This window comes from Eleginops maclovinus, chromosome 11, assembly GCF_036324505.1.
Source record: "Eleginops maclovinus isolate JMC-PN-2008 ecotype Puerto Natales chromosome 11, JC_Emac_rtc_rv5, whole genome shotgun sequence".
In the NCBI taxonomy this organism is placed as follows: domain Eukaryota; kingdom Metazoa; phylum Chordata; class Actinopteri; order Perciformes; family Eleginopidae; genus Eleginops; species Eleginops maclovinus.
In genome coordinates this window covers 16,223,853-16,251,851 of record NC_086359.1, presented here as the reverse complement: position 1 = coordinate 16,251,851, position 27,999 = coordinate 16,223,853, and the positions used below count along the sequence as shown (strand labels likewise).

At 39.6% G+C, this 27,999-nt stretch overlaps 1 protein-coding gene across 3 annotated transcripts; it reads left to right on the top strand.

Annotated features, from left to right (window-relative positions):
- The first annotated feature begins 10 nt into the window (after positions 1–10).
- On the top strand, positions 11–27,919 carry slc8a2a (solute carrier family 8 member 2a). 3 transcript variants are annotated; one of them, XM_063896064.1, is made up of 13 exons: positions 11–129; positions 13,098–13,490; positions 14,732–14,869; positions 15,174–15,401; positions 15,486–15,764; positions 16,652–17,086; positions 17,682–18,043; positions 19,955–20,058; positions 20,367–20,384; positions 23,915–24,027; positions 24,781–24,880; positions 25,512–25,775; positions 26,176–27,919. In XM_063896064.1, exons 2-13 carry the CDS (start codon positions 13,149–13,151, stop codon positions 26,550–26,552), a joined length of 2,760 nt encoding a protein of 919 aa, XP_063752134.1. In that variant the 5' UTR covers positions 11–129; positions 13,098–13,148; the 3' UTR covers positions 26,553–27,919. The 3 variants fall into 3 exon arrangements, with proteins under 3 accessions (XP_063752134.1, XP_063752136.1, XP_063752135.1); XM_063896065.1 differs by lacking the exon at positions 11–129 and adding an exon at positions 9,310–10,036; XM_063896066.1 differs by lacking the exon at positions 20,367–20,384.
- The last annotated feature ends 80 nt before the right edge of the window (positions 27,920–27,999 follow it).

The window sequence follows — 27,999 nt, the reverse complement described above, 5'->3', positions numbered from 1 at the left end:
TTAGTTAACGGGAAAGTTCATTCTGTGAGTTCAGCTGTGTGTCGGACCGGGATAGTTTTACCGGGCGTGCGTTTCCAGACTTCCAGAAGCAATGCCAGGATTTGGTGGAGCTGTGCCATAAAGCCGAAGGTAAGAGACGGACGGCCGGGGAGAGAGGAGCAGGTGCGGCGGAGAACGGGCGTTTAGGGACACTGCTAAAAAAAACTACAACCTCAGGACCTATCTGTAGTTTTGATTAATAACAGACCGATATTAATACGGTCACTACAACTTTATATCCTTTGGACTAAACTACTGACTTCAAATACTAGACTAGTATCGGTGGCGTCTCAGAGTTTAAGTTTTTGTGAAGTTACTTTTGGGAATGGAAAGACCCTTTCATTTTTATCACATTACTTATCTCTTAGTTAAGAGTATTTACCCAAAGCAAAATTGCGATCAACCATGAGGATACAAACTAATAACAGCAACACTTAATATACATTATTTCAATAAATCTAGTGTGAAAATGTTTGCTAGAAATATGAATATACAAGTATGTACAAACAAGTAGGGCCTAGGCATCAACAATATGACAAGTAACACAGAGGTGGCAGGACTAGGTACTGGCACAGCTAATTGAAACACCTCATGGTGAAATAAATGTGCTCCAAAATCTTCACCGTATAGTAATATATATAATTGTGTGGTATTATGGTAATTTCTTCTCATTTACTTCCACAACTGGGAAATGTAACATTTGGATCAGCACTGGAAACTGTACTAGTTACTACTAGTAACATTTTGAAGAAGCATTTATCCTAAACCTATATTACTGCCCTGTTTGGTTGTTCTGACTAATAGCATCAGGAATCATTTTAAACGGGATCGGGTGTATTGATGTTTGTTTACTTATTAGAAGAACCCATTGATTTTATTCTGAAAGATCACCTTGTTTTCTCCCTAAGATTTTTTGATAAGGCTGAACTTTAGCTGACATTTAACTGACATGAAGCATCCTTAATTTAGCTGATTGGTTGCCTCATACAGTTTCCCACTCGCCCCTCTCTTGTGCTCATGTCAGCCGAGGTTGCCGCTGCCAACAAGCGTGTTAGGAGCTGCTGATGTGTGGGACAGGAGGCGATGACTGCTGATACACCCCCAGTGCCAACCCTTTACATTTCATTACGCACATGATATCACTTTTCAGATAAGCATCCAAAAAGGCACTATGATCGCTTTGTTGGTTGTGCTGTTTTTCGCTCATGCATGATTTTGTGGCATGGCCTTCTTTTGATAGGTCACTTATATTTATATTTGTGGTATTTAGGAATAAATACCAATAACACACATAAGTCAACAAAATAATGGCAAAACTGAAGTCTGGATATTACAAAGCACAAGGAGAGTCATTGTTATTCTAACAGAGAACTCATTTAAGCGCTTTTATTTATATCATGGTAAGATAAAAACGTTTTCCCTGTTGAAGTTGGACATATGAGTCGTTGGGATGAAGATGTGATGTGAATTTTTCCCAATTATTTAACATATTATATATCAATTGAGCAAGAAACGAATCTGCAGAATCATCCACGATAGGGTTTGGTTCTTAGGAAAGGCTTGTCTTGGTGGTTTCTCAGTGCAAGCAAGACAATATGTTTAGAGTCTAAATCCAAGCCGTCCACCACTGAAGCTCATTAACACTTATCATGTAATGCAACCCCCCTCCCACGTATGTGTCGGCTCAAGTAAACCAATGCTGCAGCATTGTATGCAGGCACCGAAATGCGCGCTTTCGCAGGTGCCACAGGACAAAGAGCCAGACTACAACTCACATTTATCTCACATTTCCCCTGCGTTCCATCAGTCAAACAGTAGGCTACAGCGCATCAGACTTATAGGGAAACCTTTAGGGTAGTCAAAACCTCTGGATGACTTACTGTAACTCATTTTGTCATAGATTCATTATGCTACTATAATGAAACAGTGTGTGTGTGTGTGTGTGTGTGTGTGTGTGTGTGTGTGTGTGTGTGTGTGTGTGTGTGTGTGTGTGTGTGTGTGTTTTGCATATGAGCGAGGAGCCCGTGGGGTTCTGTTTTGTTTTCATTGACTCCCTCCCTATTGTGTGCTCAGGCCAGCCGGCTGCCTCTGCACATTTCGTTAACATTTGTTGGTCTAAACTTGATTGTCAGGGTGGTGAAGAATAAAAGGCGCCCCCAAAATGTTTCAAACTGAAATATTAGTTTGTGAGTATAGAGCGCAGTCTAGACTGGCTCTATATGAAAAGGGTCATGAGACGCTCTATAAATAAAAAGAGCTTGACCTTTTGCCTGCTGTAATGTACCATAAATGTTGATATATAATATGTTACATAGACTGGGTAATAAGTAAAGATGTTCATGTTATGTTAGGGAAAAATTGTTCCATTTCAAAGATTGCTCAAGGGGGTCAGGCAGTGATAGTTGGGCAATAGCGTGGCGCAGTAATGACATATTTTTGTAGGCCTGGAAGTTAGAATTGCAAGGGCTCCCATCTACAGATTGCAATTGCCAGAAGTTAAAAAACGAACTTATTATCACAAGGCTGCGCATCAGCACCGCTAATGCTACTAATATTCAGAGTAATGCCGTTTAGTAGTCTCAGTTAGTCACTTGTTAGCAACAGCCATTTTAACACACAGAAGCCTCAGACATCACTGATGGGGTATCTACTAACATATTTATGTCCTAGAACAAAACGTGAGGATCTTGTTAGCTTGTTTTAACCACAGACCGATGTTTCAGGCATTTAACTTCAAGAGATGTAAAAAAAACAAACTGATTTGGAGATGAGGGAACTGGAAGTGGTCATATGCCTACTCATTCCCTGGTTTTAGGACGTATTCCTGTACCACTCAATAGAGCAGTTGCCTCAAAGTGCAAGCAGCAGTGTTGTTCCACTTTTCTACGTTACAACACATTGTCATATCCCTCCTCACAGTTTTATTTTCTGTGCGTTATTGTTGTTTCTCACAGTACCCTGAATATTGCATAACTGGTGTCCCTGTCTCTGAGTTCATGCTGAAGCTGAGACCGCTGCTCCTTCTAAGGTGACAGGCCTGCCAGTGGCTGGGCAGGGTGTCTCAGGTAATGGAAACCTCAGGAGCTGCTGTCTGTTGGCTGTCAGTTGTTTGTCTACTCAAGCCCTTCTGTCCAGCTCACCTCTGGCCCCCTGCGGCCTCTCTGTCTCCCCGCTTCCTTTACAGTGAGCCCGCCTGAGGCACACATGGAGAAATCTTAGGAAAAGGAAGTGTAAGGTTTTTCAGCAGGGAGAAACGAGAGCCCAGAATGGGTTAGGGATGTCAAATGGATTATTTACCCCTAAATTAAAGTGATAAGAGAAGAATTACCCCCATATCTACAGGGGACTGTTCATAAATCTCACAGTATGTAATTCAACCTGAAATTATGTAATCCTGTGAGATTGTATAAAATTATTTTATATTGTTTTAGTGTCATGAATCATATAGATTAAAATTCATTAGAATGCAATATATGATTTAACATACAGCATTAATAAACACAGGCTTATTTAAATCGCATAAACATTTAAAAGGTTTGAGAATACACTGGTTGCCTCTGGATTGTCTGTTGCCTTGTCTGGATAATGATTTGTTAAATCTGTATTGTTGTTGTTGTTGTTGTTGTTGTTGGCAGCACCTGCAAGCTATTTGACATCTTTCTAGATTCATCTTTTTCATATACGTGAGATTCTTGTGATATGGATTCTCTATGTTTTCATTTTCTTATGTTGTTTTCTCTGTAACAAGAAGCCTGCTGCGACACACTCTCCTCTGTGGTATTAGGCTATATTTAAAACTTGATTGATTGACATGTAAATGTATGTTATACCTTTACAAAAGACTTAGAAGATATCCAGTTGTTTAGTACACATTAATAATGAAGGCTGTAGTTTACAGTGGTGATGAACTGAACTGCATCTTTGTTTTGGCCTATTGGAGACTGCAGGCACTATAACCAGAGTTCAAAGTTAAATAATAGTACAGTCATTATTGAAAATTCACCACTGGACTGTACATGAACCAGGTAGAGAAACGCAGCTGAACCGTGATGACTGAAAGTAGATCACTGTGCCTGAGGAACTGTGCCCGCCGTGCTGTAAACTAAGCCTCATGCTCAGCCGAGCTTGCACTATTGCAGTCCAGATTGATGGTAATAAATAATTTCGTATTATTAATGAAATACACTGGGGTACTGATTGAAACAGGGTAGTTTATACAGCTCCGGAAAAAATTAAGAGACCACTCCAAATGTTTCTTAAGTCTTTGTCTCTACATGTATGGCAGCCATTCCAGTGTCTATTACAACACAGAGAAAAATTGTCAGTAGTTTATAGAATACAATACAAAAATAAAAAAAACCTTTAACTCAAAGACATACCTATAAATGATGAAACAAGAGAAACTGATAATGCTGAAGTGGTCTCTTAATTTTTTTCCGGGGCTGTATATGTGACTTCACGCAGGGCAGAGTTATGGTAAAACTCTTTGAGAGTATAACTTTAACAGAAGCATTTAGAGCATTTATAATCAAGAAAATGCCTCTATAGCCCTCAACATGGCGAAAGCTAGGCTCTTGGCTAGCAGCTAACGGTGCTAACAGAGGAAACAGTGCAAACCACTGCACCAGTGCTGACAGAGCTAACAGTGCTTACCTGAGGGGCAACCAGCAGCCATGAGCTAGCTACACACAGGTAGACATCAGTAAACCATATCTTTACACATCTAATAGTTGTTTGCAGCTAAAATGAAAGCTCTGAAATGAAGCCAACCTTTAAGATCTGGGTCTTTGAAATGCTTTTATGATTTAAAAATATGTTTTAACATGGAACATTTTTGGGTGTCCACTGTCCACCTAGAAACATCTTTCCAGTCTTGGGAGAGGGATGCTCCTCGCTTCATTTGTGATATCGGGCTATAATAATAAAACTAGATACATAGATAAGTTATTTTCAATAGTCTTTGCAAAGCTACATTTAAAAGGAATCAACACATTAAAAAAAAAGTAAATCAGGGTGCCTTTATTTTAAATGCAATAAATCCATTATATTCACATTTGGTCAGCATCCATTGCTGTAAAGATGTGATTGTCACGTAAAGAAAGACCTTTTTCTTTTGTGTGTGTGTGTGTGTGTGTGTGTGTGTGTGTGTGTGTGTGTGTGTGTGTGTGTGTGTGTGTGTGTGTGTGTGTGTGTGTGTGTGTGTGTGTGTGTGTGGGGGGGGGGGGGGGGTCCTTAAGGTTGTGGCATGTTGATACATATCAGACAGCAAAATATGCCTCCTTCCTTCTCCTGGGAGTATTTTTAATTTGACAAGTTATTTAGTTCCTGGGATTATAGAGTTACATTCTCAAAAGAAATGTTCCTTATTTCATTGAATGTTTAACTGTAGTTGATTCAGGATCCGTCCCTGCTTTCTATCTCTGACAGAAGGGAGACATTCTGACATAAATAACCTCTTTTTAGGGCTGGATATCATTATAATCTACTCTGGCATTTAGCTTATTCTCTCCAATGTTCTAAATAGTTTTTTTACGTTTTGTTACAATGAGTTGTACTCTGATTGGTGTTTCGATGGCAGTGTTGCTCTGAGAGTACTCAGTGTTTTTGAGAGGGGGGGGGGGCGGGGGCAGCAGTCAGCACTAGCTGACATATGGTACTCTACTGGGATCAACTCTTGGCTTTGGAGGACAAGCTTTTTGGACATTTATTATAAATATGGATCTGCCTAACTTTGCTCTAGAGTTCTGCATGTAAACATTATGTTGGATGTCAGTCCCAGACAGTTATCTATAATGACTGATAGACCCAGACAGCAACCATGGGCTGGATGTCACAGTTGGAGATGGAAATAATAAATCGTTTCAAACTTCCTGATACTGTAATGGTCGAAATGGTAATGGTCAATTTTATGGTTACTTATGAAAAACTGTTTTTTATTTCCTGCCAGGGCCCAGTTGTTACAGTACTTCTGTTGTTGTAGTAGTTCATTAGGAGACAATAAAACAGATTATTTAGCATAAAACAGACACTTCAACTCTCTTAAGAAAGATAAAGGCCAAGTGCAGCACATTGATCTTACTGAACAGGAACAACAATAAAGTTAGCCTTTCTGGAATTTTAACGATGTTTAATTTTTACATCAATATGCCGTCATGTCTGAATGAAGTTAATAATGAATGTATCAGCGTGTCTGAAAAGAACTAATGCCGTAATGTCAATGGCACCCTGGGAAATCTTACTGAGACACCAGCCTAGGCTGAGCTAGGGTTCATTTTAGGAAAGCAACAGTAACAGAATGGATCTGATGTTTAATGTGTAATCGGATGTGCACACCTTCCTCACAGATTCTTCACTCTCGCTAAAATGTAAGTGCATTGCTACACTCACTCCTTGACTAACATAACTTGAGTGTGTGACATGTTTTAAACTTGTATAAACATTTGCAGAGACTGTGCTCTATGGAAAAACACTTAGCAGTTAACTTGATGACTCTTTAACAAACGCTGGTTCACTCTGCATACGGTGTCCAAGATTTAGGGAATGTGTGTATACAACTCTTCAAATGTTGTATTGACTCATTTGAAAAGGCTAATACTGGTCGGATTTTAGTTGACATAACTACAAAGGGGAAAACATTTAAGACAAAATGTTAAGTTAATATGTGTGACATAAGGTAGTGGTAACGCGATCCAACATTACCTGGTAAAAAGTGAGAAGTTTTGAAGTTAAACAGAACAGTGTTTGTTTACAATGAAGATACCTTTAAGGCCACATTAGTGGTTTGGCCCAGTCTGTGTCTGTGTGGCCCGCTAGATTATCTTACACTCTGATTCATCAGGTTCATTGATCGACCCATAGCCGAAAGCCAAAGCCTGCTTTACTTATTTAAGAGAAGGATCGCTTTCCTTCCTTATCTTTAACTGCAAAAAGAGCGTCTGTTTAGCCGTCTTGATTTGTGTCTAACTGGAGCAGACATTACTGTGTCTTAATGAATGTGTTTGAAAGCCAGCAGAAGATGCCTTTTTTTTATCCGTGGAGCAGGTGTTTCAAAACTACACATTGCACCTTCAAAGGAAACAAAGGAGAGGATAAGGCCTTGTTAGCCCTATCTGTCGCATTGACATGATAATTTAAAGCTTCAATAATCAATGTTTTTACAATGAATCAAACAAATTAACCACGGAGAATGATGTGGTTAAGCATGTCTCATCTCTGTGAAAAAGCCTAAATAAACCCTGTGTAAATACCTTCCTAATTGACACACCTTACACCTTGACTATTTAGGATATATAACGTAGAAGGAGAAAAGGTTTGTGGATGGTAGTTGAGTCACTCAGGTCCTCGGTACATTCACCTTTGTGTTTGTAGAGAGCTTCAGTAATGCTACACTCTGTGGATTCTTGCATGGGGCTTTACTGGGTGATTGAGTCTTTAAGATTGAGTACAAACGCACACTTTGATTGGCCGCCTGTGAAATTGATACATGGTATGTTATTGGTTTACCTGTGCATGGAGCTTACATCCTGGAAAGGCGATCTTTGTGAGTGTTAATGTTCAAGCCACTCGGTCAACGTAGTTCCCTCCTGTGGGTGACGGGTTGCTGATTGAACGGTTTGTGAGAGTGTGTGACACATTTCAGTTCTGTGTTTTGGATCGAGCTGTCAATTTGGATCTATGTCCTCCACCCATTTTTTTTCACACACACATACAATACTTAGCTTACATATTCCTTCTGAATTTAACCAAAGCTAAAAGAAGGTGGATTAAATCACAAGGGTTGCATGTGAACATTTAGAAGTAGCCACTTGTGATACACACTCACAAGAGGGTGGGTCGTTTCTCTGTAGGTGTACAACGCTTTGATAATATTGGTCAGAAGTTAGCTGTCGTATAAGGGCAAAATGTTATTAATTACTCTTATTTTACTATTCATTTTTGAAAATATTCTTGTTTTATGTTTTTATGATACTCAGATTTGTTTTGTACTTATAAGTAGTGCTTTCACTGACAAAGCAGAGAGATATGACATCACCTTGTGTAATGTTTGCAATGCACATCGTTGACATTAGGTCTGTCTGTTTAAGATATTACCAAGTGTTTACCAGTAACTTTCGTAGGAATTATTTCAATGAAAAATGCGCACAACTTTCAGAAAAAACAAAAAATGTTTTGGGTGAAATTCATCTCAACCCTTATGAAATCTATTTAATAATATTTAATAGTTTATAGATGTTGTGTTTTTTAAAACATTTTAAGTGTTATAATGAGATTTTATACTTGGCAAAGGTTTGTCTGGCACCTCAGGAATGCAATCCTAGTGTTTCTGTGTTTGGTTGATGTATTTGCTTCCTAAGAGTGGGATCAGTCCATCTAAACAGTTAATGTCAGCATTTAAAGACAAATAATTAGACATATCATGTACAGTAAAGAGCCTCAAAGAGGTTTAGTGATTTATTCTTATTTTTTAACACAGTTTATTCAAAAAGTTGATCCAAAATAGCTAAACTTTCAGGTTTAATATTACGCACGTATTTTCTGGCCCAAGTTCTGCTCTCGAGAGGCAGGCCATTTTGGCTTCATGCACCACAAGCAACTTCCCTATGTAGGAATGAGTGGGGCCCGGCCCCCAACGTTGTTTCCAGTTCTCTTTACAGATCAGTGCTCTGAACCCTCAGGTCATCTTCTGCATCCGTTTGGCCAAAAGCTCATGCACTTGAGCTCTTACTTGTCCTTGTCCCACCTTCCATCCACTTGCACTTCAGATCTTCGCGTACTTAAGTAAAATAGAGGAGCGAAAATAACTCTAATTTTAGTAAGGTTAATAATATAGGTTAGATTACAGATTTTTCAGTTTTACTCAAATAAGGGCGATGCAAAAATGAGTACACCCCACTGAAAGTCTCTGGAGCAAAGCTACATTTTAGACTACAAATGTTTAATTTAACACTAATCCACGACAGGTGAGTGTAATTATTCATTACACAGGTGTCCAGCAGACAGCTGACTATAAAAGGGTGTTACTTAAAGAAAACCCCTTCCCATTTCATGTTGTTAGCAATGGCACCACATGGAAGAGAAATGTCACAAGACTTGAGAAAGAAAATAATTTCTTTAGACTGCAAAGGTGAAGGCTACAAGAAGATCAGCACAGCTTTACTTATCAGTCAGAATACTGTAGCAAAAGTGATGCAAAAACTTAAAAAAGATCGTCCACGGAAGTTATCACCTCAACAGGAGCGTCTTCTGATGAGAAGGTGTTGTGTCTCGGCAAATATGCTGAATTATGGTTATGGTTTTTTGACCTTAGTTTATGTATATGTATTGTCTAGTCTGTGTCCAATAATCCTTTTTGTTGTCTGCCATTTCCTGTGTGTCATTTCCGGTTTTATTTTATCACTAACATCCTTTCTCATTTCAGGTAGCTTGATTTCCCCTCCTTGGTTGTTCCTCCCCTTGACCTGATTAACTGCCCCGCCCTTATTGTTTACACCTGTGTTCACCTTGTATATTTAAGCTGCGTTTGTCTCTGTGCCCAGTGCCAGATCGTTTTGAGTTATCACCACGCTAGTGTGCGTTATGCTTTGACTTTTTTGACTATGGAATATTACCTCTAGTAAAAAACCTTTTTTTGGAAACACCTTTTGTGTCGAGTCGTGCATTTGGGTTTTATCATTTTATTGTGCCCCAGACGTAACAGAAGGGTGGAAAAAAAATTGACATGCAAGTTCACTGCAGTTATCTAAGGAAGTAGAAAGCCAAACTTGGGTGACTATTTCCCATGACACAATACGGCGTACACTGCAGAGGAATGGCATGTATGGGTGCCGTCCATGAAGGAAGCCTCTCCTAAAGCCCATGCACAAAAAAGCCAGCCTAAAGTTTGCCATGGCCCATGCTGACAAAGATGAAAACTACTGGCACTCTGTACTCTGGAGTGATGATACCAAGATAAATGTTTTTGGAACTGATGGCTTCAAAACTTCATGGTGTCGCAAAGGTGAGGAATACAAAGAAAAATGCATGGTGCCTACAGTGAAACATGGTGGTGGCAGTGTCCTTTTGTGGGTTTGCATGGGTGCTGCTGGTGTCGGGGAGCTGCGTTTCATTGATGGCATGAATTCACAGATGTGTTGCTCTATACTGAAAGAGAAGATGCTACCGTCACTCCATGCGTCGTCGTGCACTTTTCCAACTTGACAATGACCCTAAATACACATCTAAGGCCACTGTTGGATTTCAGAAGAAGAACAGGGTGAAAGTGATTCAGTGGCCAAGTATGTGTCCTGATCTGAAACCAATTGAACACCTATGGATAATTCTGAAGGGACAAGTTGAGCATCACTCTCCATCATCATCCGGTCTCTAAAAGAGGTCATTCTTGAAGAATGGAAAAGGGTTGATGTAGCAAAATGTTTCTAGACTTGGTGCTGTCATTAAAAATCATGGAGGCCAAACAAAGTACAAGATGTAGTGGTTTTTGTTGTGGGGTGTACTCATTTTTGCATCGCCCTTACTTGAGTAAAACTGAAAAATATGTAATCTAAGTTATAATATTAACCTTTTACGCTGAGCACTGTAAGTCACTGTGTCACTAATATTCTTGTAAGAAAATATATTTTCTTTTATTAATGCTCGAACAAATGATCAGTGCGTCCCCCTCACACCTGAGTATGTGTCAGTAGCCCACTGTCAGGGTACAGGAAATATTAAACTGTACAAGGTGCTAACTCCCCTTTTTGTGGCAGTCCTATCAGTGTAAGATGACCCCAGGCAATCACTTATCAGTGGTGGGGAGAGATGTGGATGTGTCAGAGGCAGACAGAGGAGAGAAGCTGTCACCCAGCTCACTGTTCCTGTGTGCTGAGAGGACAAGGAGACATGTCAACAACCCTAGACCCCCTTCTACCGCGCACAAGAAAGGCTGTTCTTCATGTCCTTTACCCCCCTCAACTTTATACATGAACATGGTTGACTTTTAATGGGCTTTCAACCTGTTTGGAACTTCTAGCCCTAATAGTGAGACGTTTAAATGTCCAGTGAACATTGTTCCTTGAGAAAAGTCTAAAAAAGTTAACTTGAAACTGGGCAGAGGAAAGCTCTGATCAGTTTACGCATTCAAGTTGGCATTTATCTTCTTTATTTAATCTCTTACGGGAAAGACTAAGAAGTCCTCCCTTCCGGCTGATAAACCAAACTTGTTCCTCTTCAGAAATATTTTGTGTTGCTTGTAGGTAACATGAAAGGAAGAGATATCCTGCTATATTTAGGATGCATCGATCAATAATGCATCCAGCTTCTCCAGCAATGGCTCCTTGATTATCTATCTCTGCTTCTTACTACAGGTTATCCATAAAAAAAATGCACCTCTTAATATACACCACAAACCTGCTTTTGGACTCGTGTTAGACCCTGGCAACAATTGCAAACTGTATAGGATGTTGACACATTATTTCCTGTAGCCCATGTTGCACGATCATAAAAAACCCACAACAAAGAGCTGGGTGTCAACACGCAGCACCAACATAAAATAATTGATTTAACAGGAATATGTGTATCTATTATTATCTCCCTGCTTAAGAGATCGCTCTTGTTCACTATTGTTATCCAAATATGACTTTTGAGGAAGTTATTTTTGGTGAGCCTACCCCCTACCAGCACCCGCTGTTGTAAGGTGGCCCTCTGTCTGAGGTCGTGGTAACCATAGCAGGCCTTGGAAAGTGAAATGCGATGCGGCGGAGTTTCTGAATCACAACTCCATAATGAGCTGGCAGAGCCCGAGTTGCATCAAAGATGCAGCACCCCAGTATCTGTTTCAACTCGCGCTGCACAATAGTGCAGTGTCACCTGTGCAGGAGGAGGGGGGGCTGAAAGAGACTGAAAGCTTTCAATGACCTGCTGTACTCACACCCAAACATCCTCACGGTGCCGGCTGCAGCTGGACACACGTCTGCTTTGTTGTTGTCTGCTCTGACATTACTCCTCCTTCAGTCCAATCCTCACATACAACTCGTACAACTCATTTTCAAGTTTTACATTTCAGCATCAACACATAGTGTGTTCAGATAATATAAACACATTGATTGTGGTTAATGTGGTCAAAGTGCTATGCACAGTTTGAGAGTATTAAACGGGAACAATGTCATTAAGACGTTGATAGCTGTAAACATCATGGTTCATCAGCTGTGGGGATGCTAATGTAACTCACCAGTGATGGTTGTTGAGCAGGACAATGACAGTGTGAGGTTAGCTTCATTTGCTATAGGTAAAAAAAAGATGGTAGGTGATTCATTTAAAAAAATGATGAGCCGTGGCTGCAAAGTTGGTGTAGTTTTTGTTCACCTTGTGTGTCTGTTACCATAGTAAAATGTGAACCTGGAGACACCTCATGGAGCCTGACTACCACAGAGGCGGTTTGAGTATTTTGCCCAATCTTTATATATACTGTGTGTCTGTGGACGGGTTATGCCACTGCTAAAAACTCTCAACTTTGCAAGATAAATTCACAAAATATTACAGGTGTGATTGGGATGAAAATAAAGGAGTTTAAAGATGAGTCTAGTCCAACAAGATTGCCTGCAAATAGGGGGGGAGGTATTAGGAGAGCAGTAACTGGACAGTAGTAATGGTATAGTAGCGAGGCTAACAAACTTTAAATGTAATACAGTAAACAAACTACTAAACCAGACACTGAGTTATTGACCCGCCAGTCGCTGCAGCACTACTTTTTTTCCTAGTGCAAGATAACAATGTATGATCCTTGAGTAGAGGTATTGTGCATGACGTTAATACTGTTACCTCTTCACATTTGGTTGTTAATGGTAAATTAGAATTCTAACAAATTGAACAAATTGCACCTTTAGGCGACAGACAGACAGACAGACATGCTGGTGGATTGGCTTAAAATGTAATAAAACTGTTAACTGAACAATCGTTTGACGAGTTAAAGGGGAATCCAAGACATATTGAACATATATTTTTATCATTTGTAAAGTAAATGTGTTACACTCCTCTGTATCTGTTTCTCTACACTAACCATGTGCCTTCCTCTGTTCCTCCAGGAGAGTCCTCTGACACAGTGATCCCCCAGGCCCCTCCGACTCAGGGATATCATGGGACCCTTCCCTGTACACCTCTCCTCACTCCTCACCCTTTCCCTCTCCTGCCTCCTCCTGGCCCACCCCTGCTCCTCCATCAGGCCGCAGGTTGTGGAGCGAGCGTCTTCCCCCGAGCAGCCTCAGCCCTCCGGTAACACCAGCGGCAAGCCTGTGTGTGCAGGCGTTGTGGTGTGTAGACCCGGGGTTCTGCTGCCGGTGTGGCTGCCTCTCAACCCCCCGCTGGGGGAGCAGACCGGGAGAGCTATTGTCTACTTCATGTGTCTCATGTACATCTTCTTGGGCGTGTCCATCATTGCAGATCGCTTCATGGCGTCCATAGAAGTCATCACCTCCCAGGTATTAATAACAACTTTGGCCCTACTTTTTCTATAATGGAGTGCTCTGGTCCCATTCTACTGTCTGACTGTAACTGACCCAATAAGTTTCAATTTCAATGTGCCCACAGTGGTTGTAGGTGGCAAGAGTAACACATGCATTGATACCATTGACATATTTACAACATAAGAGATTAGTGTCTATTTCACAGAGGTACTTTATTTATCCCAAACTGGGACATTTTTACGTTGCAGCAGCATAAAACAAAACAAGGCATTGCACATAATTAGAAATTAAAAGAGTGAAAATAAACAATTCTAAAATAGAAACATAGAATAAACCAGCATTAGAGAGTAAAAAATGTATACTATACAGTTGACTGTGAAGATAAAAAAAATCAAAGGGGAGGGAACAGGAATAGGAACAGGGCGGCAGTGGCTCACTCTGTAGGGACCTCGGCTTTGAACCGAAGGGTCGCCGGTTCAAGTCCTGAGCAGAACAAAAAAAGAAGGAGTGTGGACTGGTACTGGAGAGGTGTCAGTTCAACTCCTGGGCCCTGTCGAGGTGCCCTTGAGCAACGCACAGAACCCCCAACTGCTCCCTGGTGCCGGCGAGACTGGCAGCCTTCGCTCTGGCACCTCTCCATGTGCATGTGTGCAACCTACAAAAAACTGTATAGTGTTTTTAAATTGTGTGTGTTCAAAAAATGGATGTGCATGTTTGCACCTACCTGTGGGGTTAATGTATGTATGCATGTAAAACACAGAGTGAAAACTGAATTTATAATTAATAAAGATTCATCTATCTAACAATTACCTACCCTTACAAAAAGTTTGGGGAAAAATATGAGAAAAAAAAGTTAAGGAAAGGAATATCTTAAAAGTCTATAGAGCATAGCCACACAATCTGTGTAATAAAAATATAAACAATAAGTAAACTATCATTTCGTGTTCATTCATAAATCTTATAATATAAAAATAATTATTATGGATCTTTCTTTTAGAAGCTCTATAAACAGTACTGCCACCCTCAAATATCAAGTCCACATCAAATGCAATAAGTTATATCTACTAACATTTATATCATTAAATTAAACTCCTCTAAACTGCATAATACAGTACAACATGTTTTTATTACCTTATAATATATATATATATATATATAGTTATTACATTTTGACTAACATTGATTGCATTAACTGGAACTGGTGTAAGTTCAGTTTTAATGGCAGATGTCATATCTTTGCAAATGTGTGCCTGCAGGAGAAAGAGGTGACCATCACCAAAGCTAACGGTGAAACCACGGTGACCACAGTGAGGGTCTGGAACGAGACCGTGTCCAACCTCACTCTCATGGCCCTAGGCTCCTCGGCCCCTGAGATCCTCCTCTCTGTAATTGAGGTAATACTAGAGTTCACATACCTTTAACATCCAGTATATCCTAATCCCAGCACATATGTATACCTGTGTAATTACATGGCAAATGCAGATATCTAATGTTTATACATCGATTTATTTCAACCATTAAATAGATCATCTCTATAATGTCGGTAATATAGTTAATTCATGTTATATATTCAAAAATATTGTTTATACATTCAAAAGTAACCCTCTTTTCTAATTGAATTGGGTTCTTTTGGTTGTTTTATGGGTCTTGGGGATTCAGTTTCAGTTTCAGAAGTTATTGTTCCTTAAATGTTGACAGGTGGTCGGGCACAACTTTGATGCTGGGGAGATTGGGCCGAGCACCATAGTGGGCAGCGCTGCTTTCAACATGTTTGTGATCATCGGTATCTGTGTGTGGGTGATCCCGAACGGAGAGTCTCGCAAGATCAAACATCTGCGGGTGTTTTTCATCACGGCCTTCTGGAGTATTTTTGCCTACATTTGGCTCTACCTCATACTGGCTGTCATCTCACCTGGGATTGTGGAGGTTTGTTTCAGAGGAATATATAAAAAACACATTTCTGATAAATCAAGTGTGTAAACCCATGATGATAATGCTCATGTATTGCAGGTGTGGGAGGCCATAGTGACACTGCTCTATTTCCCGGTGTGTGTGGTGCTGGCTTGGATCGCTGATCGTCGCCTACTCTTCTACAAATACATGCACAAGCGTTACCGCGCCGACAAGAGGCACGGCATTGTTGTGGAAATGGAAGGGGACCTTGAGCCCAAAGGCATTGACATGATCATGGACGGAAAGTTGTCAGACGGTGCTTCGTGTGCCGGAAACTCGTCCAGTGTGACGGTCTCTGTGCAGACAGGCAATGAGCTGGACCAGAACAAAGACGAGGTGAGACACGTGGCTCAGGGAGAAACGCTGCTGGAGACACACACGGCTAGATCAAGATTGAATGGTGTAAAATCATAGGTTTTTTCTCCTTTCATTTCAGGATATGTTTTGTATTAGAAAGTGGTACAAACAAGAATACATAAATAGGTAACACATGTACCAAAATGTACATATTTTAAGTGGAAATAATTATTCTGCAGTATTTTTAAAGGCTTTTGTTCGGGGACACTGGTGTATCATGTTTTCTAAGTTTTAAGATACTTCATTTGAATTTAAGGGGAATTTCAGGTTTCCTTTGTGCTAGTAGCATTTACTCCCTGTAGGTCTCTGAATGTCAGGAATGCAGACAACAAGAATGATCATCAGGAGCTTCGAAAGTGTATCTTTATAAAAAGACCTGCCGTCCCTTAGTCTGCAAGAAAAAGCTTTAATAAAATATAACCTCAAGAAACACCAATGCTTTTGTCATTATAAACTATTTCGTCACAATCAGAATTTTATATTTATCCCTGGATAAATGTGATTTTGTGACACATGCTCCATTTTGGAAAAATATATATTTTTTAATAAAATACTTAATTAAGAAGTTTAGGAAAGTATGAGCAATAACACATGAAATAAAATGAAAAACATTTATATGAACTTCAAAAGTAAAATGACGTAAAAAAAAATCTTTACAGAAACATCAAAACTTAAAAGGTGCACACTGTACTAAATATAACCTGTCTTTGTATTCTGCTGTTCAATCCCACCATAGCCTGCAGGAGTTCACAAAAACAGTCATTACTGATAAAGCACTGGAGCAGTGTGTATTCAGTAGTATTTATTACATTTTGCCACACTTACCCCTTTAAAGAAATGGTGCATTACTCTCCTCTCTTTGATAGGTGGTCCGCATCCTGAAGGACCTGAAGGAGAAGCACCCAGACAAAGACATAGACCAGCTGATCGAGATGGCCAACTACTCTGCCCTGGTCCACCAGAAGAAGAGCCGCGCCTTCTACCGAGTCCAGGCCACACGCCTCATGATTGGTGCGGGCAACATATTAAAGAAACACGCCGCTGAGCACTCACGCCGCAGCGCAGGCCAGGATGCAGACAAGGCCACATGCTCCCACATTTGCTTTGAAAGTGCACAGTTCCAGTGCACAGAAAACTGCGGCTCTCTGAGCATCGGGGTGATCCTTGATGGGGGGACGGGCCAGAACACTTTCTATGTGGACTACTGTACAGAAAATGGCTCCGCCAATGCTGGGGCAGACTATGAATTCACTAAGGGAACACTGATGTTTAAGCCAGGGGAGGGCCGCAAGGAGATCAAGGTGAGCAGAGGAGAAGGGGACTCTTATTAAACGTTGTGTACTTTTTGTTTTGCCTTTTGCACCGATGAAGAGTGACCAGAGGTGGGAGGAGTACTCTGATCTTGTATTTAAATAAAAGTAGAAGTACCAGAGTGTAGGGAGTAAAATGTGTTTTAAGTAAAAGTCCTGCATTCAAAATGTTACTCAAGTAGAAGTACAAAAAGTATTATTAGTATTCATTATAATTATTGATGCATTAAAGTGTTATCAAAGCTGGTAAAGGTGCATCTAGTTTTAATGACTTTTTATACTACAGGGTAGATTGTTAATTTACCCCAGGTGTATCAAAATAAAGATTTGTTTCTATAAATAAAGCTTTATTATTAAGTCTAATTTAAGTGTTGATTATATTTCATATCATTAATCCAAATCTATAAAGTAACTAAGGTACTAAATAAATGTAGTGGAGTAAAATTACAGGATTCACCTCTGAATTGTAGTGGAGTAGAAGTACAAAGTAGCATAAAATGGAAATACTCAAGTAAAGCAGAAGTGTCTCAGAATTGTACTAGGTTACTTCCCTCCTCTGAGAGTGACTATACTCTATTCTCTCCAGGTGGGCATCTTGGACGATGACGTCTTTGAGGAGGATGAGCATTTCTTTGTGCGTCTTCAGAACCTGAGGTTAGAGGAAGGTGGAAGTGAAGGGACAGGAACCCCACCACAGGCCCGACTCGTGGAGCCCCTGCTTGCCACCATCACTATCTTGGACGATGACCATGCTGGCATCTTCACCTTCGGCCAGCGCGTGCTGCGGGTGAGTGAGAGCACCGGCATGTTGACGGTGACCGTGGTGAGGAACTCTGGCTCCAGAGGGACCGTCAGTGTGCCGTACCGTACTGAGGACGGCAGTGCCAAGGCGGGGGTGGACTACGAGGAGGCCAGAGGGGAGGTGGAGTTCACCAATGAGCAGACCAGGTAAGGCCCAGTCAGCACTTTTCACTCACATCTTAGCCCAGTGGCTTCTCTTAAAGAATGTGCCACAAATACATAGTTACATTTTTAAAGACAAAATGATTTCCTAAACATTTAGTTCCAGTAGTGTTTAAACAGAAGCAAACCTGTTGAAGATTTTTTTAAGCTCCTGATTTGGTGCACTGGTGAGTATTTCAGGAAGTAGGATAGTGTTTGTGAGCTCGACTCACAATAAATTATATTAACCGCAACTTTTCTATTTTTGTTTTTATCTTTGTTTTATCAGACAGTCTTTATGAGATTAGGTTATCTTTACAAAACAGACATAAGAAACATTCACAAGAACCCAAACAGCAAAACAGAGACAACACAACTAGATGGATTTAAAAACCTGAGATAATGGAGCTTCTAAATCTCCCAGTGGACTGCAGGGCTCTAGTTTGAGAGTAGTTTGCAGTTCTTCTCATTTAAAATGTGCAAACCTGAAACCAGTTCGGACAACCTTACAGAATGCAGTAAAGGTATCTAATGTTAAGTAGTTACTCGAAGGTGTTCTGTTGTCACCAGACGCAGAGAGAGAGATGTGAGGTCTTTTGGTAGCTTTAATGCAGGTATAGTTGCTTGTTTAGAACACACATCCTGCATTTTCTGAAACTGAAATATGGTCTGACTGCCTCTGATACTTGGTCATTATGAACACAAACACACAAGGCAATGATCAAGAAAACTGCACTAGGGAAATCTGTTTAGTTATTAGCTAAATTACATTTAAAATATATTGATTCAGTTTCATCTGTGATAATTACCAGTAGACTTATCCACTTTTAATTAGTGTTCTTTCAGCTACAATAGACCAGCAGTATTAAAGTCATAAAAACATTCCATACGCAAGCAAACATCACACTGATTAATATTGCAATTATAATTGGGAATTATATAGGTATACCACCTGCAAACTTATAGGAGGTGAATTTCTTTGGATATAGAAACCAAATAAACACAACTTAATAGGAGGAAAGAAAAGAGGCAATGACACCCTCAGCATTATTATGGCTTTGTCCGATGGCATTTACGTCACGTTATTGCTCCACAAGTTTACTTGTATGACATATTCCCTCAGCAGGTAATGTCTGCAGCATTAGTCGCCATGGTGATATAGGCAGGTTAAAAGAGAACCTCGTTAACAGACTAATCCGGCTTCACAGTACACCCCTCAGTAGTCCTCACGCACAGCCCGCTCAGTGCTTTCATATTGATACTACTTTAAACGATTAGTCCTTCTGAGAAAGGGGCACCTGACCCTCAGCGGAGGATTACAAGGAGGAGGTCCTATTGGACCACTTGACACCTGAAGATAATCCCATCTCTGGTCAGGTGTGGGGAACCACCAGTCACTCCATGTAAACTGACAGATCCTTTTCCCATTAAACTTTCAGGTTATATAAGCTGTGTTTGCACATGGACTAATTGTACACTTAGTGAAAGACTCTGTTATGTAATATGGCCAATGAATAGATGCTTTACAGTAAGGTTAATTAGACTTCTGCGGGGACCATTATGCCATGTGTGTATTGATACTCTCCTTTCATTTTGTCAGGAATTCCTTTTTCATTTTCCACAAATGAACTTATAGACATTTGTTAACCAGGCTGTTGTCGTACAAGATATTAAGTTCAGCGCCTATCATTGGCACACTGAGGAGTAATAGCACACTATGTCTAGGCATGAATTATTCAAAGGCCCATTGTGATGAATTATTGAGCTCACTTCAATTCGTGATCTGATTTAGATGGTAGAGCAAATGTTAAAGATGTGGCGGTATTGCGTGTCAACTGTATGCACATTATGCTTCATAGTAATTATCGCTTCATTCTTTGCTTAAAAAAACATGTGTGCGTGTTTTCCTATCTCCAGTCAGGTCTTACAGGTGCGCATTATAAATGTGGCCGAGTACGAGAAGCAGGAGAACTTCTTCATCGTGCTGGAAGACCCAAAATGGCTGAAGCGGGGGCTCTCTGGTAAATGTCAAAGCATCTTTAATGTCATTATTCATTTATAAGAGACTTGTGTTTAAATCATTGAAGTGATGTAGTTTGAGATGATGTCAAAGCGGAACTGTTCTTTTCGACCTACATAAAATTCTCAGGTAAAAAAGTTGGCCGTAATATACAGTATAACGTTGAAAATCTAATTATACAGCAGCTGTATGTTTGGCACATCAGAGTAACTGACTGCATTTTAGATTTTCTCAGGCCCTGCTTATGTACTACGCCCTGAAATTAGACTTGTTATATTTTAGTGAATCATTGTCTGTCTTTCTTTACAGCGCTGCTGCTTAACCAGGGTAAGACACTGTAGCTCGGAGGTTAAAGGTGCAATGTGCAGCATTTATAAATAACTTTATATTCAAACTGCACAAAAAAACCTCTTTCTTTTATTGTCTCTTAAAGGAGCATTAATAATATTTATAAAATAATAAGGTATTATATTAAAAATAATGTAAAGAAAATATTATAATAATAATCATACATTTTAGCACTTTCATGATATTCATAGACCCGTTATATTTGCGATTGAAATCATAGAAAACAACACACTTAAAATATACAATGCACATTATGGCAGTAAAGTTAGTGTTGCTTAATGTTAACTTCCTATAGGAAAAGCTGATCCTTTTGCACTTCTTGACATTGTTGTCATTGTTATCAAGCTTTCAGTCCTTTAGCTTTTTTTTTTTTTTTTAGTTTAGTTTTGTTCTATAATGAGTCATACATTTTGGCACTTCCGGTGCGCTAGTTTTTTGAACATAATTTTGCCTAGATGCCTAAAATACAGTCTGGGGTCAATACAAGCTGATGAGATTTTAAAGATTTGTTACCGCTCTGTCAAATATAGGAAGCTTTTATGTGTCTTGAAAATGGTAGTTGCTAATAAGTGACTATGAGTCTACTAAAGATCATCACAGCCATTAGCCGTCTTTAGCTTAGCGGTACTCACATGACTGTGATGTAGTTTGTTTATAGTCTAGCGTTAGCTTTTTAATTCTGGCAATTGCATTTACACTTAAACAACTACAAGTAAGTAAGTATCATGAAATCATGCGTTTGCCACAGAGCTTATTTTAAGCTGTAACCTAAAAGCCAATAGAAGAATCCCATAACTTTTTTGTTGAGGGAGCTTTTGCAATGCTTTATTCCAGGTCAGCTTACAAAAAACGTCATCACTGCGTCACTTTATATACATTTGCATATTACTGCCTTATAAGCAGTTCATTATAATGTGTTAATTGTGCATCTTGAGGGTGATGCTTGTATGACAGGCCTAGTTGCTATGGTCAGGGCCTGCTGCCAAAAAATCTATAGGATTTTCCCATTGCTTTTTGGAATATTGCAGAAAGAAAGATCTGTGTCAAACACACCTATATGGTACTTTCACGTTTTGTTCAGCAAGATAATTTCCACTAATTAATTCCAACTAACCCTACCTTTGTGATTTATAAAGCATAAATTTAATCGTCAGAAGTATAAAGCTAAGTTAAAGGCCGACAAAGACCACATGTGGTTGTAGCAGGTCCCTCTACTGTTGCTGGCTCCAGCTGGTAAACTGAGCTTTAGTGCAATATTTTCAAGGAGGTATGCATTGGAATTACGACCAAATGTTTAATTATGTATCTTTTTAAATAAGTATTTGTATTGTACTGGTACCCTACAGGTTTACACTTTTAAAGGATCCCTCTACTTCTGGCCTCATAGTCAATACTTGCTGTGTATTACCGCAAACAGGCTGTGTTCATTTGCTTTGAGTTACAGGGATTTTAAAGGTTGAGGCAATAACTGTGGTTTGAATCTGTGAAAAACAAACAGCTTAAATTCCAGTCTAAAATTCCTTTTGGCCAATGCAGTCCAACAGGAAGTTAACAAAATCATTGATGCAAGATCCTGTATAAATGCCACATGCACCTTTAAAGCAGTTTGTGTGAGTGCGGAATGTATTTACAGAAGTGGACAAAATTGTTGGTACCCTTCCGTTAAAGAAAAAAAACACAATGGTCACTGAAATAACTTGAAACTGACAAAAGTAATAATACATTAAAATGTGTTGAAAAATAACAAAGAAAATCAGACATTGCTTTTGAATTGTGGTTCAACAGAATCATTTTAAAAAACAAAATAATGAAACTGGCCTGGACAAAAATGATGGTACCCCTAAGTTAATACCTTGTTGCACAACCTTTTGAGTGAATCACTGCAATCAAGCGACATTGTAACTCTCAATGAGACTTCTGCACCTGTCGACGGGTATTTTGGCCCACTCCTCGTTAACAAACTGCTCCAGCTGTCTCAGGTTTGAAGGTTGCCTTCTCCAGACTGCATGTTTCAGCTCCTTCCACAGATGTTCAAGGATTTAGATCAGGGCTCATAGAAGGCCACTTCAGAATAGTCCAACGTTTTGTTCTGAGCCATTCTTGGGTGTTTTTAGCTGTGTGTTTTGGGTCATTATCCTGTTGGAGGACCCATGATCTGCGACTAAGACCAAGCTTTCTGACACTGGGCAACACATTTTGCTCCAGAATGCCTTGATAGTTTTGAGATTTCATAATACCCTGCACAGATTCAACACACCCTGTGCCAGATGCAGTAAAGCAGTCCCAGAACATACCGAGTCTCCTCCATGTTTCACAGTAGGTGTAGTGTTCTTTTCTTTGTATGCTTCATTTCTGATGTGACATGCCAAAAAGTTCCAGTTTTGTCTCCTCTGTCCAAAGGATATTCTCCCAGAAGCTTTGTGGCTTGTCAACATGCATTGTGGAAAATTCTAGTCTCGCTTTTTTATGATTTGCTTTCAACAGTGGTGTCCTCCTCGGTCATCTTCCATTAAGTCCACTTTGGCTCAAACAGCATCTGACACGACGTACCTTGACCTCGGAGTTCGACTCTAATCTCTTTGGAAGTTGTTCGGGGTTCTTTGGTTATCATTCGTATTATCCGTCTCTTCAATTTGTCATCAATTTCCCTCTTGTGGCCACGTCCAGGGAGGTTGACTAAAGTCCCATGGACCTTAAACTTCTGAATAATATGTGCAACTGTAGTCACAGGAGCATCAAGCTGCTTGGAAATGGTCTTACAACCTTTAACATGCTTGTCTATAATTTTTTTTCTAATATCCTGAGACAAATCTCTCCTTAGCTTTCTGTGCTCCATGTTCAGTGAGGTACACACCATGATATTTAACAGCACAGTGACTACTTTTCACCCTTTAAATAGATTTCAAGTCTGAAGACACCTGTGATGCTAATGACAGGACACACCTTAGTTTAACATGACCCTGTGGTCAAATTATATTCAGTCTTTTCTACGGGTACCATCATTTTTGTCCAGGCCAGTTTCATTATTTTGTTTTTGAAAATGATTCTGTTGAACCACAATTCAAAAGCAATGACTGGTTTTCTTCGTTATTTTTCAATACATTTGTATTTATTATTACTTTTGTCAGTTTCAAGTTATTTCAGTGACCATCGTGGGTTTTTCTTTCTTTAACGGAAGGGTACCAACCATATTTGTGTGTGTGTGTGTGTGTGTGTGTGTGTGTGTGTGTGTGTGTGTGTGTGTGTGTGTGTGTGTGTGTGTGTGTGTGTGTGTGTGTGTGTGTGTGTGTGTGTGTGTGTGTGTGTGTGTGTGTGTGTGTGTGTGTGTGTGTGTGTGTGTGTGTGTGTGTGTGTGTGTGTGTGTGTGTGTGTGTGTGTGTGTGTGTGTGTGTGTGTGTGTGTGTGTGTGTGTGTGTGTGTGTGTGTGTGTGTGTGTGTGTGTGTGTGTGTGTGTCACAAAAAATATAAATAAATGGACATGGTTATTAAAGGTCTGTGCACCCTGACAGGCAACCCCACCCCTGAAGAGGAGGAGGCCCGGAGGATCTCTGAGATGGGCAAACCTATTTTAGGGGAGCACAGCCGTCTAGAGGTCGTCATAGAGGAGTCCTGTGAGTTTAAGGTGTGTGAGTGGCTAAGAGAAGGCGTTACACCAGCAGTAAAGCAACTTTCTCTGTACAACTACACCACTGAAAACCACATAAACAAGTTTATTCTTGGTCCATTAGAAAAAACTAACCATCAGCTCAATGTGTTTAGAAAAATAAATTGAATATATGCAGCTTAGTGACAATAATTGTCTCCTAACAAAGTACATTCTTAATTTGTATAGCATTAACATTTAATGCTTTAACAAGCATAAGCACCAGAGGGGTTAGTTTGGTTGTATCCAAAAAGGAAAGCCTGTGTTATTTATGTATGTGTGTACTATTTAATTAACCGCCTCACACCCTCTTACTCATCAGACTCCCAATGGAGTGTTAGACCAGGTACAGTTTCTGCCTGCATCCTGTGTGTAGACTTTTCTCATTTCATTTTCCATTTAATATAAAATGTGTTGTATTAGTATTCTGAAGTGTTCTTATGCTTTACAAGTATCTTCATTTTAGATATTTGTTCATTCATGTGTGCTGTGTTTAATGTTCGGTTTATGTTTTATTAAGTTCACATTCTGCAGCAGAACATTGAAGGCAGTGATTTTGTGGCTATGCTATTGATATGTTAGTATGTTCATATTGCCACATTGGTTTCTAATTTCACAACAGCGTAAACTAGCTACTGATACAAGTTTATTTCTATATTTTGTCATGTTGCTGATAATCCCACAAACGACAAAGATGTGGAGATTTACTGAGTATTTAATTTATTAAAACAGAGCACAGTGGACAAACTCCTGAAGGACACAAATCTGGCTGTGGTGATCGGCACTCACTCATGGAGAGAGCAGTTCATTGAAGCAGTCACAGTCAGCGCAGGTCAGTGGCTGTTTTTTGATGTACTTATTAAAATGATTGTGTTTTTTTAACCATTTTAATTTTTCAGAAAAACTGTGTTACATTTACTCAATTTAAGATGTGAAATTAAAAAGTTTAATTTAGAATATTTCATCATTAAATGTTGCTACTGGTTAGGTTTGATTCTACTGTGTTGTAACATTCCTGTCAGTTTGTAAAAACATCAATAAAACTCATAATACAAAAATTACTTATGTTACTAACAGGTTATATATTTTGGGGAAATAACTCATTCAATATCCTAGTAATTTCTTTACCGGAGTAAGATAAGAAGATGGAAATCACTTTTATGTCAGTCAGTTAAATATGGAACTACAGCTAGCAGCTGATTAGCCTAGCTTAGCATAAACTGTGGAAATGGAGGGAAACAGCCACCCTGGCTCTGTTCAAATGTTACTAATTCTACCAACCTGCTCATATCAAAAGCTCACTTATAATCATTACAGCATTTGTTCAAATCGTACAAAAAAATTAAAGTTGTGGTTTTACGTTAAATACTCTGCTACGTCTGTCTGCATCCAAATTGTTGAAGTATTCTTTTGCGTAAGGTGTGCTTTGTTTGATCTATCTTTACTGTGTCTCCCTCAAACAGGGGACGGAGATGAAGAGGAGCAGCGAATTCCGAACTGCTTTGACTATTTCATGCACATAGTGTGCGTTTTCTGGAAGGTTCTGTTTGCTTTCTGCCCGCCCACAGAGTACTGGAACGGGTGGGCGTGCTTCATAGTGTCAATCTCTGTCATTGGCTTCTTGACAGCCATTATAGGAGACCTAGCTTCCCACTTTGGCTGCACCGTCGGCCTTAGAGACACTGTCACTGCGGTGGTCTTTGTAGCACTGGGGACCTCCCTTCCTGGTAAGTGATACTGCTCAGTAGGGAGGCACACACAGAGTAAAGTAAATGGATAGGTCAGTATGTATTCCAGAAGTCTAAGCCTGAGAAATAACATCAGAATCAGAATTCTTAGTAAGTAGCAGCAGTATTTATAAAATAAAAAAGGTGTAAGACCAGAATGAAGTGTGGTATATAACAGTATTAAAATATTATTGCACATAGTTACATAAAGATTTTAGTTACAGTAATGGATGGATGGATGGACTAACTAACTAACTAAGAGTAGCAGCCAGTATAATAATAATATTAACTAGGAACATATGCACATTTGTGTTGTTTTACAACAGTGGTGTCATAGTCTGTGTGGTGGTCGACACTGTTCAAATATTGAAGTGTATTTATCTATGTGTTTATTTTCCAGATACCTTTGCCAGTAAAGTGGCTGCCACTCAGGACCAGTATGCAGATGCATGTGTGGGAAACGTGACAGGAAGCAATGCGGTTAATGTGTTTTTGGGCATTGGGCTGGCCTGGTCTGTGGCTGCCATTTATTGGCAAGTCAAAGGTAAAGTCTTCCGCGTTGACCCCGGCTCGCTGGCCTTCTCCGTCACACTCTTCACCATTTTCGCATTCTTCGCTATGGGAGTGTTGATGATACGCCGGAGGCCGTCTATAGGTGGAGAACTGGGTGGCCCTCGAGTCACGAAAGTCCTCACATCTATGCTCCTCTTCGGACTCTGGTTCCTCTACATCCTCTTCTCCAGCTTGGAGGCCTACTGCCATATACAGGGCTTCTGAGAGCGCACAACAGGGGAGAGAAGTGACTGCACCATCACTAGCACACATCACCAGGACATTACTATGTAGACTTCTGTTCCATAACTACCACTGAGGACACCTATCATCACCGCTGCTATGGTTCATAATAATGTATGCTCTACAGACTGGCACAGCAAACCGGTACGTCATATCCACTGCAGGACAGTCCCAGTCAGCAGAATTTATTGTGACTGCACTGATTCATTTTCACTCAAGTGGACTACATAACGTGCAGTGACGTTTTATGATAAAGGTGAGAAAAGCTGGCCAGCATTTACTTTGTGAAGTCCCTGGATTTTGCTTGATACCTGATGACTCACAACCTGGATTTCAAGTTTGGACTAAATTCTCCTTAAATAAATAAAACAACAACAAGACAGCTGCTCTTACACAAATTTGAAATGTTCCCTAAAAAGAACTGCACATTGACTTTAATTAAATGTATTATTTCATGAAATTACACATAATGGTTAGCTGAAAGCAATACTTTAAAGTTAAAATAAAAAAAATAAGGTTCAACCTCATATAATTGCGTTTAACTATTAAGTTGAAGCTATTATTTTATATTTAAAATAAAAATATTGCTTTCAACTCACCTAATACAATCATGTGTTATTTGTTGACATAATACATTTAATTAAAGTCAACATGTTTTCAGTGTAAGGACACCTTTGATCATTGTGTTTATACCATGGACACACAGAAGCTCCATTCAAACTCCCATCCATGTTGTGCGTAAGCAGCATAAACCCATAATTATGTCTCTTTGACCAGTTAGAGTTCATCTGTAATTTAGCTCAAATAAAAAGTGTTGTTGCTATGGTTAGCTTCAGTTTTTCCACACAGATTTAGAACAGTGGTAATAAAAAGTATTTGAGTTGTCATGGTGTACTATTTTGAATGGTACTGCCAGAACCAGAATCAGAACTGTTTGGTTACAATCCTTCAGTTTGTGAGATAAGCAGCTGTTGTGATGTGTTATATCTCACACTGATAAACTGTGTTTCTGTGAGTTATGTGGCACGAGGCACTGTTTAGTGTAATGTAATGCACTTCCTGAATTTTTTCACACTATAAGTATTGAGTATTGATAATAACAATCAAAAGTAATTTTTGAAACGTATAATTGACAGAATTACACAGGCAATGAATCTCTACTAAACCGGGGAATTATAAAAATGTACCTAGTATCTGCCATTGAGTGTGTTTTATTCACCCCTAAAATCTGTTTATTTATCAATGGTGTAATTTAATGTCTTTGTAATTTAATGTATTTGAGCTGAAATGAACAAAAATATATTGTACTTTATTGTAAGCTGTGTCAATTACATTGAAATTTTACCTGAGTGTGTCTCCATTGGATTACCCACACTGGTTGTTTAAGTATTACTTCCTCGTAAGTGGAGAAGTAGACAACGGTTGTATC